Source organism: Furipterus horrens, unplaced genomic scaffold (assembly GCF_987537825.1).
Source record: "Furipterus horrens unplaced genomic scaffold, mFurHor1.1.pri manual_scaffold_4, whole genome shotgun sequence".
Taxonomy (NCBI): Eukaryota; Metazoa; Chordata; class Mammalia; order Chiroptera; family Furipteridae; genus Furipterus; species Furipterus horrens.
In genome coordinates, this window is record NW_028327174.1 from 160,489,457 (window position 1) to 160,511,344 (window position 21,888).

Below are 21,888 nucleotides of genomic sequence, written 5' to 3' on the forward strand. Positions count from 1 at the left end.
CTTTTCCTTTCTTTCGGAGAACTCTGAAATGCCCAGGTATCAGATAATTCACTGACGATACCTCTAATGCGTCCAGATTTCCCCAGAATACTAACTTTTTACTGGTTAGTTTGTGTAGGAGTGTGCTTCAATCGGTACAAATACAACTTTATTGTTGCTATCAAAGCCCCATGCCACTGGAAAGGAGACAGGTGGATGTCAAGTAACTTGTTTATGGACAGCATGCAGGTGAGGCGGTGAGCGGCAGTGAGGGTTAGTGTGTGCACACATAGTGAGAACATAAATACATTCCTCTCCCTGATTCCCCAGTGCCAGCATTGAGGTTTGAAAGAGCAGTATTCCCAGCTGACTCCCCAAGTGTCTTCCTGTGCAACTTAAAGATGACAACACATGCAAAGCACCCGGCACACGGGCCAACATCTAGGGGGACCCATTCTTCATCTACAAATGAGGTCTTCAGGCAAAGGCAGACAGGAGGCTCAGGAGGCATGTCCCAAGGAGGCTCGCAGAGGAAAACCGGCCTGACCGAGCTCTGATGCAGTCCATGCTATCATAGAGTTAGTTCATGGAAGGAAGGGCAGGCGCTGTCATCTTCTTACTTCTCCCCGTTTTATAATCGAGTAAGGTCTTCAGGAGGACTTCCCCTGCTTCCCCTCGCTGGAGGTCCATCACCTGGTTCTACTGTGATGTCAAGTCCAGAGGTGGAATTTACCCTTCCAGGGGAATAGTCATTTCTTTTTAAATCTGCAAGGAAGACACTTAAGACGGTTATATGGATCCTCGAAAAACATAGTGCTCACACAGATAAACTGAAATTTAAGTCCTTCCAAGTACTCAGAGAAGATCCTACATCCTCAGGCCACCCCTATATGAAACTCAAACCCTCGCCCATGTCCAAACCACCTGGCCCCTGCCCATGCGGGACTCTTAACACCCCAAGGCCATTTTAGGCTTGTGCTCACTGGGGCCAGAGAGGGCAGGTCTGGCTGCTTGATTCAATGCGCAATGCCCTATAAGGCACAATCTGGCCAGAGTTAAGTGAGGCCAACCTGAAAATGATGGGCAGGGACAAGGAGTTCAGCCCAAATGATGACCTCAAGATTTCAGTAGCCAGCTTTCTGCAGCAAAGCTGTGTGCAGGTTTGGCACTGCCTATGAAAATTTCACCCAGTTATTGGATCCTACGCTTCCTAAAGCCTTCTTCTTCCATTTGAAAAGGAAATTATCCAAAGGAAAGACAAATGGGGTAACCTTCGGAGAGAAATGTATGGAGAAAAATGGGCTTTGAATGTCTGCGTACCACTTTGTGCTATATTAATTAAATGTGTTAACCTTAAACGTATATTCTATGAAGTTTTAATGTTAAAATTATCTGGACATAAAAATAATACAAATTATAGTTTAATAATAATGGAAAATTACTGAACATATCCACATTATTACTTCAATCCTCACACCAACTTTGAGATCAGTGCTATTATCCCAGTGTACGGATGAGGAAACCAAGGCCCATGTCACGTCTAATAAGCAGCAGAATTGGGATATGAGCTTAAGCTGTCTGGCTCTGGATCCCATATTCTTATACACTACCCTAAACTGTCTCTAAAAGTAGATAGAGAGATGATAGATAGATAGAATGAATGGATAAAACATTATCAAGCAAAAAAGAAAAGAAAAGAAAAACCACCCTATTCCTATTTTCTAGACTAAACTTTTTTTTTTTTTAATTCAGATAACCAATGACTAAGTAACTGAGGATGTTTTTTACTTTCACTTAAATGTGCTAAGGTTTTGAAAGGAACCACAGATTAGGTCTAGAGATGGAGGAATTCTTGAATTACTCACTCAAAACTCAACAACATAGGTTTAAAAATATATATCTCCACCTTAAACATACAGAACAGCTAACTGGGCTCAAGGATGAAGGCAGTGAGTTGTGCCTCAAGTCTTCCTTTCTCCTGGCTGATCAGATGCAGTCTCTGCATCTCCAGGAATGAGAGGCTGCCCTGTCCAGGGTATAGTGAATCAGACCTGGGAAGAGGACAGTGCCTGAGGACACTGAGTTAATGGATTGGAGTCCATCATGGGATGACTCAGATCTAACATCACCTGCCTCCAATATGGCCCTTTCCTGGAGGTCCTGAAGCCCCAGTCCAGCCCCAGATCCTTCCTGGGTTCCTTCTGACCAGAGAAGATGTCATTGGGCATCTGGACTGATCTCTTTGCCCAGGTCTGCTATGCAATTTATAGGAGCAAGTCCTGGGCAGTCAGAAGAAAAGTGCGATGATCCTCCCCCCTTTGCTGCCCCCACTTGATCTCCCCACTCCGTGGACATACCCTGACCACCACTTCTGTCTGACAGGCTGTTATTCCTCACTGGAACCAGGAGCCTGATCCAAATCCCAGTCCTTTGCTCTGTCTTGCCCACAAATGGTTTTCTACCTTCTACTTATAATGCTACCAAGATTAGAAATTGCTCTCTCTTTTTTTTTGTAAATTTACACCCATTCCATCCCAAGTTACAAGGGGTGATGACGATGATCTTTTACTGATTTCCAGTTCAGGGTAGGACCACTTACTAGAAGGCAGGATGGGACAGTCTGCTGAAAACGTGTGATATTCCATTCTAAGGAGGAGTTTAGAATGATCTAAGAAAAACAGGGAGCAAGCTGAGACAGACATAAAGTGTCCCTTCTGAGATAAAGGAAAGAATGAGACAGAGCTGAGACTGCCAAGATGGGGGGCATAGACCTCCAGCTGCTTGCTTTTATGTCAGGAATATTTTCTGCGGTAACTATATTGGTTTCAGAAAGAGTGTGTTATATTATTAAATCAGATTTAAAATATATACACGTGAAGTGACAGGCTTTTGTAGTAAAAAGCACTCCTTTAACTGACAGCCATACCCCATACCCCACCCTTCCAAGTGTCCAATGAGTAAATCACAATAGAATAGAAATACCGTGGGCACCTAAGGGTGGGAGTGGCACAGGGACCTGCCTCAGTCCAATTTTACCCCAATTAAGTCTGTAGAACTTTCCCCTTGGACAGACTGGGACAAGTACTGGGCCCAATGTTGTTTTATCACATTTTGGCAGGACCTGAAGTAAATCCCTATCCTTTTAATCCCTTTAGAGACTTAAAAAATTTGCAGTCAGAAAGTCAGGCCTCAACTGTGACTGAGATAAAAATGTGATTGAGATTTTCTACTCTATCCCAGGTTACAATGGATGTTGTTCTATGAGAGATTGACTTAGAAAAATAAAATAAAATTGTTTGGGGCATACCCGGGAGTCTGAGCTTCCGGCAGCAGGCGTTGCAGTGATGTTTTGCAATGAAGTTTCTAATTGCATCTTCCCCTAAATTGGCTGGTCCAAACACCATTCCTCTTGATCTAGAGGAAATATCAGAATATCAATTAGATCACAGCTAAGAAAAGGGAGCTCTACTAGGATTCTCTGAGATACCGAACAGTATCCCATAGTAACCCAGCGAACTTGAAGTAGCCAACAAAGAACAGAGAGCACTTGGTTGGGGGAAGCAACAATGTTAGGTTTGCAAATTTAAAATTCAAATGCACTTCAATCTTTGTACCCAACTCCAAGACCTACTGGGAAACTCATTTCAGCGCTAATCTGATAGAAGAGTGAATTTTCTATGTACCATGCTAAACTGAAATACACTGAGACCCTTTTTAATGCCTATGGGCTGAGAGAGGGGACACTCATTTTCGAATGTTCTACTAGAATACTAGAAAGAGAAGGTATAAAGTAAAATAAATTTGCTATTGAAACACACCTTCTAAAAGGGCTCATATACATTGTTTCAAACCCAAATACCTGTCTAAATACAACCATGTTCTGGACGACAAATGCCAGATAAAACCTTGCAGGAGTACTTATGGCTCTGTCGGTGTCTGCTTTATACCCAGCACACCACTATTCGGGTCTCTTTGTGAAAAAAACAAGATTGCTATGATTCTGTGGAAGTAAGCTACATATGCTAAATGGAGGTGACAAAATCACAGCAGATTTAGTACATATATGGCACATTTTGAACACTGTATAATTATAATAGATCCTCAGCAGATTCTAGGATCAACGTTCATCCATTATCAGATCACGCTCAACCATTATTCTTCAGGCTGACGCTCGGCACACCACGGAACCAGCATACCAGAAACACTTCCAAAGATATTTTATGAAAGCTAATATTTTATTTTAATGACATGCAGAGTGGAAAAAGCTCATTTTAAAATCTGAACTCAATTACCGCTCTTAAATACCACATCTCAAGAAAAAAATAAAAGCAAACTATCACAAAAGGAAACAATAAACTTTGCTTCTAAGGAATGTGGTTTTTCAAAAGGGACGTGGTGTAAAAATGCACTCTTTTCCATCCAAGTATTGAAACATTTATCTCAATTTCCACTTCCTTTCGGCAGAATAACAGTAGCTGCTCTGAAGATGTGCCAAGCTCCGAATGAGGGCTGATGTCAGTTTGATCTCAGATTGCCTTTTGCTCTGAGGCAAGTAGGTGGAGGAAATCTCTTGGGAAGACAAAGTGAACAGACACCCAGGATTAATTTTCCTGGTCACTCAATCGCCCTTACACAGTACAGCTCTGGTGGCATTCACCCGGCTGTATAAGCTGCCTCTTGTTAATTATTCTTCTCTTTCTGGTAAAAAAAAAAAAAAAAAAAAAAAAAAAAAAAAAAAAAAGAAGAAGAAGAAGAAGAAGAAGAGGAAAAGAAAAAGTAGAATCACTCGATATTTAGTACCAGAACTCTATGGTGCCAATAAAGTGAAAAATGATGGTGTTTTTTCAGTCATTAAAATGGAGAGTTCTTTCACCGTCTCTCCAGCAGGACCCTGCTAGAATATTTCACTCTCGTGCATTCCATACCTGCTACTTCTTTCCTCCCAGTAAAACGTGAAACCCCAACTTAGAGATATAGTGCTGATACTCAGATAAAAACTATGAGCTAAATCATTTCCCTCTATGAGCTTTGTGAAAGTTAATACAAAAGAATCAAAATTACTAGAAAGTGTATCTATGAGGGGCAGGGGCAGGGAAGGAGGGTTGTAGGGACATTTATTCCCTACAGCGTGGTTACAGCCTTGCAATCTCAGTTAATGAAGTTTTTAAAATAAATAAACAGATATATCCATGAGACAACAGTTGGGAATTGACCGTGGGAGTGCAGGATGGGATGGGTGGAGGAGGGCAAAGAGAAAAAAAATCAGGACAACTATAATAGAATAACAATTAAAAAATGATTTAATATAAATAAAATCAAGTCACATAAATAAGTAGATAAATCAATATGCCCTGGCAGGTGGCTCAGTTGGTTGGAGTGTCCTCCCATGCACACAAAGGATTGTGGGTTCTGCCCGGGCTGGTGTGGCTCAGTGGATTGAGCACCAGTCTGCAAACCAAAGGGTTGCCAGTTCAATTCCCAGTCGTACATGCCTGGGTTGCGGGCCAGGTCCCCCGTTGAGGGCGCGAGAGGCAACCACACACTGATGTTTCTCTCCCTCTCTTTCTCCTTCCCTTCCCATCTCTCTAAAAATAAATAAAATCTTTAAAAAAAAAAAAAAGGGGTTGTGGGTTCCATCCTCAGTTAGGGGGCATACAGGGGGCAACTAATTGATGTTTCTCCCTTTCTCTCTCCCTCCCTCCCTCTCTTTTGCTCTCCCCCTTCCTCCCTCCGTCTCTCTCTTTCCTCTCTTTCTGGGATCAATGAACATGTCCTTGGGTGAGAATTGAAACAAATAAATACTTTTTTCCATATTTTTCACAGCCCAGGAAAAACAGGTGGCAGCTTGGTTCCACATGTAAGGCAACACTAATTAGTCCCATGTATACACAGACTTACTAAAGAATATCTTATCATTATCGTCATTTCAGACTTGTCAATTGCCCCAGACCATCAGAGCAGTAAGTGAAAAGATGAGATCCAAAACTACCAATAACTGAGGTAGCCTCCACAGAGGCTCCTGATCTGAGGAGCTGAGTCAAGTGGCCAGAGAGCATTTGGTGGGGGGAAAGTCTGAAGACCTTGTCTTCATGTGCAAAAGGTTGGGGACAGTTAAAAAACAACAGGCATCAGAGACAATGTCAGAATTCGTGCCACAAAAACATCTCTTTTGGTAGAGGACCATTCCCTTTCATGGACCCCTCCTCCTGGTGGGCAATTTACCAGCTTCAGTTTTCTCATTTGTGGACTGGGATTGAAGATTCTTACCTCCAAAGCTGTTGTTAAGGGTAAGATAAACATGTAAAAGCACTGCTTAAGCCAGTGCTTCTCACACACTAATTTACAGCAAATCAGCTTAGGATCTTGTGAAAATTCAGATTCAGATTCAGAAGCTATAGGGAGGGCCCTGACATTCCGCATTTCTCACAATTTCCCAGATGATGCTGATGTTATTATTGCTCCATGGCCCACTTTGTGCAGCAAAGGTTTATTAACACACAGGAGGCATCCGAAATGTGAGCCTCGTCAAACTAATTCAACATAATCTGCCACCGTTGCAAGAAAACTGTACTTCTAGTTCTCTTCACCATGAAGACCAATTGCACCCAAAAGTAGGTGACCCCACCAAGCGGCACATGCTACAGTGATGTCATCCTATCAGTTTCCAGAGTTTCTAGCCTCAAGTCATAAAAAATAAAGTCTGCAATAAGACAGAGGTTCCCAGCCCTGGGTGTCGATTAGAATCACATGAGCAACTTTACGTATTTATTTTTATTGTATTTTTTTCTGTTTCCCTTTATCCCCTTTCTACCTCCCCCAACACCCGCAATCACCACACTGTTGTCCATGTCCATGAGTCCTTCTTCCTTTCTGACATGAGCAATTTTTTAAAATACAGACATCAGGGCCCTAGCCTCAGAGATTCTGATTTGATGTCAATGCTGAGCAGCTTTTTCTTTTAAATTTTCCTAGGTGACCTTAATAGAAATTGAGACTCACTGGCCTATAGAATGCAATTAAATACTCAACTGTCAACTGGGACAATATAATCTTAGATTCTAAAAGATGGATATATTCAGGTCATATTAAATAATAGATGCAAAGGTCAAAATGTAATAAATGATAGAGCATACATAAACTTGTTTCATTACATATGCAAATTTTTTTCACTGCAAAATTATACAGAAAGTACTTATAGTACCAGCTTCCTACTACAAACTCTTGGGCACACAGGGCTACTGAAGAAATAATATTCTTAGCTAAAAACTTTTAGCTCTGCTAAAGGGAAAAATAACAAAGCCTTTATCTGTACCCTAACAGTTATAACATGAACTGCATGGTCAAATATCATAGGAATGGGATGCAGAGGAGCAGTATGGTTGCCCTTCCTCTTCTCCAGCTCTCACCTAGTACACAGAAACAGCTAGTACTTGCAGATGGGCCTCTTTGCAAAGAAGCCTGTAGAAGAGGCCATATTTAGATTAGATCATTCCATAAAGGAACAGAGCATTAAAGCAGTAAATAGTTACAGTATGAGTCCTGTGGGAGGGGAAGTAAAATTTTCAGATTTTATTATATAAGGATTTCCCACTTATATAATTTTATGAATATATTTTGCAACCCAGGGTCAAGTATAGACACTTAGGACAACTAAGAAATAAAAATGTTGTATGCTAGCAGTTCTCAAGTGTGGTCTCCAGGTCAGCGGCAGCATCAGAATCTTTTGGGAATTTGTTAGAGTTTTTGGCCCCGCCCCAAACCCACTGAATCAGAAAATGGGACAGAAAGGCCAGAGGCAGCAATCTGTCTTCTAACAAGCTCTCCTGGTGATGATGAAAGTTCATGTTTGAGAACCACTGCCGCCTGCCATACTGATCAATCCTTAATCAACACCATCACTTCCTTCTTCCTACTCTGCCTTCAACAGAAGAATACAGCCTCAGGTCCCCTACTGCCAAGGCTTCTCAAAAGTCTGTTTATGGGATAAAATGCCATGGGAATTCAAAGGACAGGCAGATAATGCATCCCACCATATGATTTCAACTTCAGTCTTTAATTAACAGGCCATCTGATGCTCCAGGTTGAAACCCCGTTGTTTCGCCCTCTTGTGGATTTGCTGTTACTGAGGAACGCACATTCTGCCTTCAGCTTTCATTTTATAGGCGTGTGATGGAAGATGTGGGCCATGATAAGATGCAATGACTCCTTTGTGTGGACAAGAAACTGTGCTTCTCTTACGACATTAACTGTTTGCATGTCAAGCCTATAGAGGCTGCCCAATAAGCTATATTTTTCTTTAGTCTGGGCTACTAGAAAACTCAGCATCAAACTTACAACAAAGTTCTGGCTACTGCACTGGTCTTTATAATTTCCATTCATGTGCACTAACTTAACTCCAGATCAAATCTTATGTTATTTCCATATTTTGTTTTTGCCCTCATTTCCTAATGAACGCTCTCTTTAAAGTCTTACTGTATTCTAAATCTTATTTTATTGTATTGTATTATAGTTGGATATATACAATAAAGAATAAAGATAAAAATGTAGATATAGATATATAGACAAAAGCTGCCTCAAACCTTTCTAGGATCTAAGCAAGAAATACAGATATTTAAAAATTATTTTTAAGAAACCACATACAATGTGTTAAATGCAATTTTCTAAAAGATAACACCATAAATTAACTTACTGTTTGTCTTCAGGTTTTATAACAGATGGATCTGTCAAATTTTCTCCAACACCTCCAAAGAAGAAAGAAAATTCACTTAGCAAATGAGAATTTTATTTTCTCAGATTTCAAGAAAATAATAATCAAATTTTAATTTTTCTTTCAACCTATTACTGTCCTGCAATAAATTAAACATGTGAATTAACTGTACTATAAAAGTTATCTAGGCATGTTCAAAAATTTTACTTAACACAGTCTCTCACAACCTCCTCTTATGCTATAATAAACTTCCAAGCCACAAGTGAAGGTTTTAGTTGTGTCCTCAGTTACTGATAGGGACATCCATCATTCATTTACTACTCATGTGCACTAGACATTCTAATTTTATTTTTGCCAGTTCTTAGCAGTCATAAAAAAAGTTTTAGCATTCTCATATCTGCATTTTCCCAGTGAGTATATTGATGTTCAGAGAGATTAAGCAATTTGTCAGAGGCTACACAGTCCAGAGTGGTGATAACAGGACTCAGGCTGAGCCAGAGCTTGTGTCCCTCCCACCAGTGCATGGTCTCCCTAGATGGAGTCCGTTGGTGTTCAGCAAGGTGCAAGGTGCTGTGCACTTCTGCAGGTACTACCTCTGTTGCATCAAAGACATACATCAATTACTAGATAGACAGATAGTTAGATAGGTAGGTAGATAGATAGATAGATAGATAGATAGATAGATAGATAGATAGGTAGATAGATAGATAGATAGACAGATAGATAATAGCATTTAAAAACAGTGGGACACAAATGCCCCCTAATTATTGATTTGGGTCCTGGTTACACATGTGTTCAGTTGCTAAAATCCTTTGGGATGTATGCACAATGCTATGTACCCATTCCTGAATACAATGTTATCCTTCAATAAAATTTACATTTTAAAAAATGACACCAGCCCTGGCTGGTGTGGCTCAGTGGACTGAGTGCCAACTTGCAAACAAAGGGGTCACCAGTTCGATCCCCAGTCAGGGCACATGCCTAGGTCACAAGCCAGGACCCCAGTTGGGGGCATTCAAGAAGCAACCACACAGTGATGTTTCTCTCCCTCTCTTTCTCCCTCCCTACCCCTCTCCCTAAAAATAAATAAAGTAAAATCTTTTAAAGAAAAAAAGGAATAAAAAAAAACATGACACCAGTGCACAAAAGAAAAATCTAAAGCCAACATCTATCAAAACAAGAATCAATACCCCAAGTGAATCTCTGTTATAAAATGCAAGTGGTGAGGAAACCGATTTCCAACATGGTAATGTTTCACAGGCAAGCTGATCGTACAGGTGAATGCACATTTAGCACAACCCAATGATTTCTGAAATCTTTCTCTAATCAGCACTGGCTCTTTTTGCTTGGAAGAGACCAACTTTGTGGAAAAATTATTTGAAAATAATATAAAATAATATATATTATGTATTTCTCTTTGGGAAAAAAAAAAAAAAAAAAAAAAAAAAACTTCTTTTCTAACCACTATTCTTTTTTAAAAAAAAATTTTGCTATGTTCTGTATATTTCACTATCTGCTAATCTTTTAACAGGAAAATATAATTCTTATAGTTTATAAACCTTTCCCCTAAAAAACTGACTTTCTTAGGAAGATCACCTGCTTAAGCAGAGGTTTTCAACCTTTTTTTGTGTCGTGACGCTCTTTGTTAGTCTGATGAAGCTAAGGAACCTCCTTCTCAGAATAATGTTTTAAAATGCATAATTTAAATACACAGGATTACAAAGGAAACTACTGACACAGTTGCCAAGATATTTTTTAATTGTTGTATTGCAATGCATGTGCTTCTTTAATATGTTAAGCAACAGAATCTAGCACAAGTCTAACAACTGTCACGCCATCCAAAAATAAATATGAACAGTGTTTTGAGATACCTGCCAACACATGTTCCATGTTGATATCTCTAATTGCAAATAGTTAGGAGTACTGCTGATACCACTGTGGTTTGTGGTCTCCATTACAATTGAAGGAAATGATGAATTTCAGCTATAGGTTAGTGGAACATGAAGGTGCAATTTGTTTTTCATCAGAGTCCACAGACCCTCTGAATTCTACACAGGGACACTTTAGAACCCCTGGCATAGAGTCTCTTTGTACACTGATTCTGATTAGGGAAAAGAGAAAGTAAGGCTGAAACACAGGCTTAAATGTAAATGGACAGGAACCAAGAAGGGTGGAGGATTGCCGGAGAAAAGGGGGGTACTTGGCAAACGGGGGCAAAGGGGAAAAAATTGGGACTAGTGTAACAGCATAATCAATAAAATATACTTTTTAAAAAAGAAAAAGTCATAGGAAGAGGCTGGGCTCTTTATACTTTTCTTATTACAGATATAAGGAGGAACAGCCTAAGAGACCCTGTTTTTTGAACTATGTAGTAGATAAACAGAAAGGCAAACAGACTGATATCCCAAGTACCATCAGTAGAGAGAATTAAAGGCTACAAATCCTTTACATGTTAAAGCTCAGATCTCAGTTTAAGCCTGAAAATTTCATTGCTGATGAAAGCTTTAGGCTGCTATCTGAGCAAACTATAAATTTAACCTGGGAATACTCACAAGGCCTAAAGAGGACATATTGATTGAGAGAAAGGAAGCTTTATAAGGAAAAGACAGTCTATCAAAAATGCATCAGCTCCTGTTTAACTTTAAATCTTGTTGCTTGTTACATAGGCAGAAAGGCAAAGGACCTGGGTTCCACTCACAGCCACATCACTTTCCAGTTGCATGACCTGGCCACCGCTGTTAGTCTCTCTGAGTCTCAGTTCTGTCGTCAGAAGGTGAGAATAATAACGAGCCTTATTTTATAGGGTCACTGAGAAGATTAAATGAACTATTGTATACAAACTGCTTAGCAAAGTGTCTGACCCAGAAGGTGCTAAAAAAATGTCAACTGCTATTTTTACTATCTTTATTCTATAAAGACCTCTTGTAAAGTAAAATTCTATTTTTTTTTACCACTGTCATGTTCGATTACCTCATTTCCCTAAAGCATTGTGCTTTTAATAAATAAATTCCCCTATAAGGATGAGGGCTTGATATCCACATAATTATATTCCTAAAGCAAATCTGACAGCTCAAAGCTTAACTATTAAATGTATTTTGCAGGGTCCTCAATGGACAGAAAGGGCATTGCAACATGTGATAAACAAAGCGCAGCCAGAGCATCGATCATTCTACACCACCTGGAGCACCACCTGCCCTGCCCCTCTTGAAACTACACAGGAACTGCCCAGAAGGCAGATTTTTAACATTGGTGCTCATCCTACCCACACAGTCTCCTAGATATTTGAAAACATGAGAGAAAATAAGATATTTTCACATTTAAAAATCACAATATCTCTTTACCAGTTTTAATATAGTCAATGCCCGTGTATTAGGTAATATGCAGCAGCCCTTAGGAGAAACCCAGAAATTACACTCTGATTCCAACCACCTTGAAATACATCAGTGAATCTCTACATCAGTGGAAAGAAGTTACCTTCTTTATAGCAGCAGAATTTCATGCTGGTGTTGATGCTAATGTTGACTTATTCTGGAAACTGCTTTGTTGAATTAAAAAAAAATCTAGTATCTCCAAAAGTTCTTTGAAAAATATAATGAGCTTTAAAAAAACTGCTCTGAACCACTGTAATTTGAAATGCAATTGTTTTTAACTCCCATTGCAGGGAATTAAAAGTTGGATTTCAAAGGTAATAATGATGATTCAGGCCCTCACATATAGTTTAAATGGGAAGAGAATAGAAAACTACAGTATAATTACAGGACTGGAAAAAGATCAAGCCTTTCCTTAGAATGCAGCTTCCTGGCCTGGTGCGGCAGTTCCTGGGTTAATAACTGGCAATCCCTTGGAAGGAAGTAGAGAGAAGAAAAGCTGAACTGCCAGGGTGTTCCTCATTCCTTCTTTCCCTCAAAACAATGGGAAGCCACAGGGAGCTGATCAGGGCTTCACTCCCAGAGACTGAAACGAGGTCTTTGCAGCACCGCCTCAGGGACCACACAGCTAAAAACAGGCTACTCACAACTGAAGATCAACTTCCATTTTAAAGCGCCACACAGACATTAATGCTAACAACAACAATGACATTTACTGGGGGCTTATTATGTGTCAGAAACTCGACTCATTTCAACCTCTTAACAATCCTGGGAATTAAGTGCATATTATTCTCCTCATTTACAAATGAAGGAAAGGGGACCCAAAGCAGTCACCCTCTGGTCACACAGCTAATTTGTGGGAAAGCCAGGAGTCAGGATCCAGGGCTCCTCCTCCAAATTGCTGCTACCAGCCTCTCGGTCTCCATTCCCTGCCACCCAGATGTTACACATCATCTCCCCAAAGGTTGACCATACAATCAACAAAACTGAACCCAAAGTCATTAAAATATTTTAAGAAAACATTATATTCTTCCCATTTTTCCTTTCCAACCTGGTTTGGATTCAATATTACCATATGTAAGCCTTTAACCCAGTATCTAGAACAAAATAAATGTTAACTAGTAGTACTAGTAATATAAGTGCTTATAATTACTGTTATAGGATTTTTGCTCTTCCATAAATTCAGGCCTAACCAATTGGCCAAAACTCTCCGATAGTATCTCCATTTCTTCACACTCGATCTATGAGGTCCACTCTTCCCTTCTTTGAAGGTCAGAGTTTTGACATAGTTTATTTGGAGTGGCTTATTTCTGCAATTCACATAATTGCTCAGTAAAAGAATAAAGTTAATTCCCTTTTGCCCCTCAGACAACCAATGCAGCATGTGTTCTGTTTAAAGTCATTTTGGATTACTAAGAGACATAAAAATCCCCAAACATAAACATCATTAAACAAAAACCTATTCAAGTGGAATACAAAACACACTGAAGAGTCATCATTAATTCCTTAAAGCTTTTCTTTGGTTATTTTCTTGATTCTGCTCTTTGCTTTTTAAACAACCCCACCCAAAACTCAAAGCACAGACACTCAAGTACAGATGAAATAAATCAACTTCTCCCCACCATGAGCTACAAAAGCAGATGCCTTGGGCATCAGCATGCTGGGTTTACATGGATCACGTACTTGCTGGTTTAAAACATGAATCATCTTGACTGTTTTAACTTTGTTTATATTGCTTCCCACCATATTGTGTTTCAGGGTTAGACATATGACCTCTGAACAGCACAGATCTAAAGAACGGAAGGACTTATGTATAGTTTAAAAACTATATACACATCCTTGAGCACATGGTACAAATTTTAATCAAAATGGCTTTGCAGTCATACTAGACACTGCTCACAATGCCCCAGGATTGCCTATCTCAGCTGTCCCTGGTCCCCAAGCCTGGCTTTCAGCACATAATCCCAGGACTGGACAGGTGGGATAGTCAGAGAAAGCAAGAAAAAGGCTCAATATGTTTAAATGAACCATAGCATGGTTGTGTCCTACAGGAAAGAAACTCATGAAGCAATCAAAAACAGTACAGTGAAAAGGAAAGAATAGATCGCCAAACCAGCTTAAGTCTGCATCGTGGCAACCCCTTTAAGTAGCTGGGCAACCTTGGGCAAGTTATTTAAACTTTCTGGGTCTAAATTCCCCATAATACCTACCTCGAGGTGCTGTTTCTGGGATTAAATGAGATAACTTCTATGAAGTTTCCTGGGCTAAATCCCTTATTTAAAACCAAAGCCCCAGTCAGTGAGCCCAGGGACTAAACTTTGACCTTAATACATTTCTCATTCAGTCCCTGCAAGGAAAGCCTTCTAGAGATACTCTGTTTCATGCTGCAGGATTATAAGTCACGTGTGAGGTGTTGATAGAGGGGAGATGCACTGATCAAAGGCTTCCATTAAATAAGAGTGCACCGCGTCTTCTCAGACTGAGCTTGTACTTTCATGAGCTGTCATATAAAGGCACACAGCAAAGGAACAAGCTAAATTATAAACTGCTAGAGCAATGAGCTCAAAATCATGACAAATGCTGAGAAACTAAGCTTTCTCGTGTGTATAAATGCATGCCTAAGTGTTATTGTGGACCTAAGTCCAAGGTGAAGCCATAAAACTGGGAAATTTGGTGCCAAAGTCAATCTCCATTAAGATCAAAGTTTTAGATGCCTTTAAATTTTAGGCAACTAATCATCTGCCTATATTTTTCCCTTGATCTCACTGGGAAACAACATAGTAGGTGCTCATGATCATCACCGTACAATGTCTGAAATAAATGGCCCCACCTCTTTCCAGAACTACATGGAACAACTCCATCCATTACCCATCCTGGTTTTTGCAAGATCTCCTGGGATACCTGTCTGGTTATTCCCACTTAGAACAGTTCCACAAATAATAAATAAATTCAGAAAATGGATACCATTTTTTAGTTTTCAATTTAAACAACAACAAAAAAGAATGCCATTAATATCTCCAAGTGAAAGACCTTAATTAACCGTGGCTTTGAGTAAAGAAAGCGCTGAGGTCAGATGTTGGTGACCATGACATGGAGAAAGCAGTCCCTCGTCAGTGTTTTCCTGAACTTTGCCTCCTGTCTTTTGTATCAAGTCCTAGGCTAGCAATCACCTTGCAAATCTAAAACCAGCAGCTCTCCCCGAGTATACTCATAGGTCCAATGAGAGAAAGCCAACATCAGCTCCTCCAAGGTGTTGCTGGGGGCAATTTCATCCCCATTGTTATTGTTGTATTTCCGGAACTCCCCCGTCATATACTTCTCAATGGTGAACCATTGGTTAGCGGAATGGCAGTAGATTAAGAAAACTTCCAGGAACCTATGAGGAGGAAAAGAGAGGCCGTAATTCCTCACAAGGCAGCAAAGGTGGGACTTATTTTACCGAACTGTCAGTAGCAGGAGAGATTACCTAACGCTGATCTGATACAGCCTCAACGCACATGCCCCTGCCTTTCTATGGAATGCAAAGATTGGGGGTTTTCCCATGCTTACCCACCTCCCTTCTATTTGAGTAAACTTTCCAACTCCTTTATGAGTACCAAACTCAACTTTTCTTGCCATGCACTATAACATTCCTTATAAATGAAACAATAAAACTTTAGCATAAGTCCTCAGCATGCAATTGTGATCTGTCTTGCTAAATGAATGCAAGTGTATGCAGACACTCAAGTGAACATTGTAAGAGTTCATTCTTGCCCTGGCCAGGTGGCTCTGTTAATTGGCACATTGTCGCATACACCAGAAAGCTGTGGATTCAATTCCCGGTTGGGGCACATACCTAGGTTAGTTGTGGGTTTGATCCCCAGTCAGGGGACATATGGGAGGCAACTGATCAATGTTTCTCTCTCACATCAATTTCTCTCTCTCTCTCTCCCTTTCTCTCTCTCTAAAATCAAAAAACATATCCTCAAGTGAGGATTTAAAAAAAGAGTTCATTCTTTCAAAGTTCCTAATTTATGTAAGATATTACGGAAGAAACTATGCTTAAAATAGAAACTTTCTTCAGCCATAATGTTCCTGGATACTAGTAACTATGCCCCAGATCTGCCTTTTTTTTGCAAAGAGAGGTCAGTCATGGCCCCCTAGAACTTCTCTTTTCTACTCATATTAGTTCAGTGATATTATATCCCTGGATATCTAATTCTCTTTTTACCAGTCTCCAGAACTATGGAAAGAAGAACCCAAAAATAAAGCTTTGGGGAACTACCCCATGGGTCTCATATTTCTCATGACCTAAGAGGGCTGAGAACAACTGATAGAAATTTCTACTTAAAATGAAGGGCCAGTGTGCCAATATTTCCTCACCTTGGTGCGTAGGGAATGGTTTGTGGTTTCACTTGGTTGAAGGTATAAATTAGTTTTTGAGCAGCTCTTTGTTGTTGAATTTCCTATAAAATAAGAAACATTGATAAAAATATTGATTTATTATCACATGCCTATCAATTAATGATCACAGAATTACTAGAGGCCTCCCAAGTGTAGCCTTATTTAACTCCCACCACTCCCCACTCCAAGAGCAAAAGCTCTACAAAATGAAAATAACAAAATACCACCACCTCCAAAAAAAAAAAAAGAATAGGCTATCCTTTGAGCTGAAGATAATAGCCTTCGATCAAGGTGTAGCCAGATCTCCTTTCTTTGACAAGTCCATCTGGACTCTGGGTCTCTGACTTACCCTGAGGCAAAGATGAAGCACAGTACTCTCCTCGAAGATTTTGTGCCATGTCTGAACAACCTCGGGGAGAAAGGACTTCACAATGAAAACCTGCCCTGGCTTGAGAACGTCATCCTCAGACCAGGTACTGATGACTCTCATGGCTTTGCGGAGGCCGCCGTCCATCTCTTCTCGGGACAACACCTGGATTATTGCAGCTTTCCCACGCTGAGACCAAGAAGACATGCTTTTACCAAGATTCAAAGGGGAGCTCTCCTCCAGCCTGTAGACAGCTACTTCTTCTCCTGCTGCAAAGAGAAGCCTGGGTGAGAAGTTCAGTGAGATCTCATGTCTGTGACAGGAAGGACATCCTAAATATCAAATCAAAATCAGTTCAATTTCCCAAGTGATCAGAGGAAGATTAGAATTTCACCTACACAGGAAATAGTAAAAAATAAAGACATGGATTTGGCCATGTTTTATATTATTTATTGTCTAGTAAAGAGGGAGAAGGGGAGAAGGGACAAAGCATGAAGAATTAAGTTGTTCTTATTGTAGACTACAGCTGGACAAAAACAAAATCAAAGTAGTAAGGATATGCAAACAAAATGAAAGAAGTTAAAGACAAACACTTCTAAAGAGATAGTTTAGCCCCATGTTCTTCATTATCATCCTTCTTGTGAGCATTATTAGACATTTTTTCTAATTGCCCCTACCATGACATTTTTATACCAAAGAAGTACAGTATATCTGTTTATATATATACTTTATGCATAAAGAGAAAAGGCTGTTTTTGCTCCCTTGGAGGTGATATCTCCCCATTGAGAATGTATGGTTTAATCCAGTTGCGTTAGGCAGAATCAAGGTCATACCCCCACAGACTCTCTCACCTTCCTTTGTGCTTTAGAACAAGTTATTTAAAGCCTTACTTTCTTCATCAGTAAAATGGGAGTGAAAGTAACACCTCTTCGGGTTGTAAAGATTAACTATGTTAACCTATCTAATGTGAACTAAAACCTCAGATACAATTCAATTCCACTTAAAAAAATTTAGACACAAAATGCTAAGCGATTCGTTTGCAGTCTAGATCCCATCTAATTACAGCGTTTAGTGTTTCATAACAGAAGTAACATATTCTATACACATCTTCTGCCCAGACTATGTTTCATTTTCTCCTTTCACCTCTGCTTCAGATGGTTGTACTAGTTTACCAAGAAAGGAATCTATTTGCTCACTCTTTCACTGAACTGCTTACTAAAAAACATGTCTAGTAAATGCTTAGTAACATATTTTCAAGTATTTATTCTCAGTGTCAAGATAAATGGCACTGAATTATCTCTCTGGAGTTCTAAATACCTACATGACTTAAAACAGTTACTGAGTTGCAAAATCAGTCACGGAGCCAAGTGGAAGGAGGAGGCATCTGCATCAACAATCAGAAGCCCCCTGATCTGCCCCATGTGAAGAGTGTGAGAAGAATCAAGATCTAGGACAGTGTGGGGGACCCTTGTGCTGCCAATTGGCCCGACAGAGAAACTCTGGTCGCCTTGGCTAACACAAGCTTGTTTTTCTTCACTACTCCAGCCTTTAAAAATGACATTTGCTCTCTGAGCTAAGAGCAATTAGTCTACACAAAATAAAACAAATAAAAAAACAATATACAAAGCATTTCTCTTCAGATGCCTGTTAGTTTTTTGCTGTATTGACATTTACCGCTTCCTTCTGTGCTTACATGTGGTTGGTTGGTTCTTTTTTTTCCTACTTACTATCAGCCTTAAATCAGTGAATGCCAGGTGTAACATCATTGCTTTTTTCCCCAGCTGCTGCCCATTATTGGTCCCATCCCCACAGTATTAGATTTTGATCCTAGAAGCCAGCTGGGCAGCTAACAAGAGTTTCTGTTTTAGGAAATTAATCTCACTAAGCTGCTACCATCGGTGAAACAAAATTTTCAACTGAAGCAATGCAAAGTGGTTTCCCCTTTGATTTATTGACACATTATGCCTCCGCCCTTGGCACAGCCTCAAGAAGGTAGAAATGGCACTCACCAAACAGCTGGATTGGTGTGAATGGTATGGTCTGAGAAAGCCTCATTAAATTGTTCCTTTCAATGGCTGCAAACAAAAACAGATTTTCTGTTTCAAGGATGCATCAATTGGTTTGGATCCACAGCAAACCTCCCACACCAATATATATATATATATATATATATGTGTGTGTGTGTGTGTGTGTGTGTGTGTGTGTGTGTGTATGTGTATATGTGTGTGTGTGTGTGTATATATAACACAAAAATACTTAATTTCAAAGACCCCAAATTTTTAGCTTTATCAAAAATATTATCTATAATGCAGTACTTAAACTATGCCTTAAACAGGTTAGCCCCATTTTAGGAACAGATTATATGAGATTACATAACATTGTCTGAGGTAGGGTTATCACTTCCACCCTTCTGAATACAAAATCACATACTAGTTCATCTATATATGGAACTTTCTTTCGAAGGGCATTTTAATCTGTGGTTTTCATTCCCCAGTTTTTCTTTTCCAGAGGAAATCTAATGCACAGTGGACTGTGGGGACATCTACTGTTGACTTTGCACAGTTCACTTTCTTTTCCCAGAGAGAGCTGAAGAGCAATTTTAGTTAGAAGAAAGTGATCTGCGTTTTTCCTGTTAAAAGCCGTATCCTAACAGATTAGAATCAATATGAGTTACCATATTCCTCACCAGAGACTTTCTTAAGTTGACACCTGGAATCAAAATAATGAATTACAGCTGAGTTTTAAGATCCAGTTATAAAAGCCTGGAATGTGGAGTCTGAAATCCACTAAAGCACTATTTACTGCAGAGGACAATTCAGGATAAGGCAGTCGATTACTGGCCCCCAAATATAAATTCTTGATATAATAATAATGGTAATTATCCAACCATTAAACTCTTATTCATATACTGAGCTTTATATTGTGTAAAAAGCTTGCCCGAGCACGATCTCATCCAATGCTTCAAGCAACGATGCCTAAAAGACCACTCAGTGGCATGAGTCCCATTGGTTGTTAACACTGCTTTGCATTTCAGTGTTTCCCTCTTAATTCTCATCTAGCCCCCTGGCAGACTGTTCCTCAGGAAGGGCAAGTATGATTCCCACTTTGAAAGACAACTGAAGCACTGTGAACTATGTTGCTTACGAGAGTCAAGGCCCTTGACACCTTGTTTAATAATACCCTTGAAAGGTGTCTTTGTTGAACTTAGTCTGCAGGGTGGGCAGTCATTCAGTGGTTACATTCACTGAGGGTCCCGGTGAGGGTGCAAAGCCCTCCTTTAAAGAACTGGTCTCAGGCCTGTCTCCTCCCTAATCCAAAATTCAGAGAGCTCCTAAGGGATTTATCAAACTCAAGGTTATCTTTGCCCTTCACAATATGAGCTTACCGATACATTTTTTTAAATCTAAATTATCTTAAATCTTGTTTTCCCAAGGCAATGGCAAGGTTAGAAATCTAAATGTTCTTCTCATCAGAGCTAACAACAACTTTTCAAGTTGGAAGCCATATCAATACTATAAATTCATCAATGTTTCTGCTTACAAATGCAGAATCACAGCTCAGCTGACATGTCCATGCGTACATGCATCCTACCTGAATAATGATGGTGAGGCTCTTGAGGGCTTTTTAAGGATGCTGAGATTTCTGAAATTATAGAGAAGATTGGCATTTTAATTACTTGGCTGTAGATAAATACATGCTTCTGAATATATTGCCTTCAAAGTTATTATTGAACAGGTTAATCAGAATGGCTTCTCAGTATTTGAAAAAGATTGCCTAATATTCTTTAATCACATTATTGTGCATGGTATCCTGACAGCTTCCAATCATCAATGCAATATATCCAAACATATTTATATAGGGAATTGAAGAAAGACAGGTAATATTAGCCTCAAAGATCTATTTCCTCTGAACCAATTATACCTTTGGGTTGCAGAAGGCACTCAGCTGCCCATCACACTTCATGACATCCCAGAAGCACAATTCTCTGAGCTCCCTACCAAGATGCAGTACCCATACAAAGGCATTATTAATATCAAGTTATTAGCAGACTACTTCACTGACCTAAAATGACAACAAAATAATGAAAACACATTAAGAGGTATATACCAGAAACAAAGGAGTGTGTGGAGAATGTGTCACCAAGGGATTTGTTTGGTTACAGGACAACTGTATGCTGGGATCAGCTCCTGCAAGTTTAACTGTTTCTCCGTTATGTGCTCAAGTCCTAAATTACAAGGCTCCATAGCAATCCTTTCCAACCATTTTGCCATTTCATAAAATCAAAATTAAAGTGGAGAACTTCAGTCTCGTGGTGATAACTGCTTTATGCCTAGTAGAGTAAGCAGTATAATGAGCCCAGTTTTATAGATCTCTCTGGCTTCTTGTTGCTGGATAAGAAAAGGAGCAAAAAACCCTTCCTTTGGGGTGCTGGGTAAAAAGTAGGATCAGCAGAAAAGACTCTTCCCTTCAGAGTTCATTTAATAATAATAATATTAAAAGTATTCAATTCCCATGCCAGGTAATGCTTGGTAGGACAGATGTGAATAAGATGTGTCTCCCACACGAGAGGAAGTAAATACAAAATAGTAGGAGAGAAAGACATGTAAACTATAGCCACAATACAGTTTGCTAAGTTATATAATAGAGGTGTGTACAGAAGCATATGCAACCTGCATAGACAAGTGACTTGAAATACTTTAAAAGAGTATGGGCGTGGTAGTTTGATAGAGCTGAGTCTCAATCCTGGCTTTACCACTTAAGGAGCTAGGAGATCTTGTTTGCATTGACTCAATACATATTTATTGAATACGTACTATGTACCAGACACTGGTCTAAGCTCAAAAGAAATAATAGTAATGAACACAGATAAAGTATCTGGCTACATTCTAGTAAAGAGAAATAGAAAATAAACAAAAAGTAAACATATAATGTATATGGTGTATTACATGTATATCAAGTTAAAAGGGTTAAGAAGTATAGGGGTTTGGAGGTTGCTGTTTCATATAGGGCAGTTAGGCAAGGCTTCTTTGAGAAGGTGAAATTTGAGCATAAACCTAAAGGGAGAGAGGGGGAGACTCATATGG

At 39.5% G+C, this 21,888-nt stretch overlaps 1 protein-coding gene across 1 annotated transcript in view; it reads right to left on the reverse strand.

The window, feature by feature from the left end:
• Positions 1-511: 511 nt before the first annotated feature.
• TRPM6 (transient receptor potential cation channel subfamily M member 6) overlaps positions 512-21,888 on the reverse strand; it is a 112,308-nt gene continuing 90,931 nt past the window's right edge. Inside the window, exons 32-39 of the mRNA XM_090275225.1 lie at positions 20,396-20,446; positions 18,814-18,879; positions 16,787-17,073; positions 16,417-16,499; positions 15,225-15,430; positions 8,669-8,720; positions 3,287-3,393; positions 512-744 (exon numbers count right to left, since the gene is read on the reverse strand). Coding sequence (XP_090131351.1) covers positions 611-744; positions 3,287-3,393; positions 8,669-8,720; positions 15,225-15,430; positions 16,417-16,499; positions 16,787-17,073; positions 18,814-18,879; positions 20,396-20,446 — 986 coding nt within the window. The 3' untranslated portion in view covers positions 512-610. The remainder of the gene's footprint in view (positions 745-3,286; positions 3,394-8,668; positions 8,721-15,224; positions 15,431-16,416; positions 16,500-16,786; positions 17,074-18,813; positions 18,880-20,395; positions 20,447-21,888) is intronic.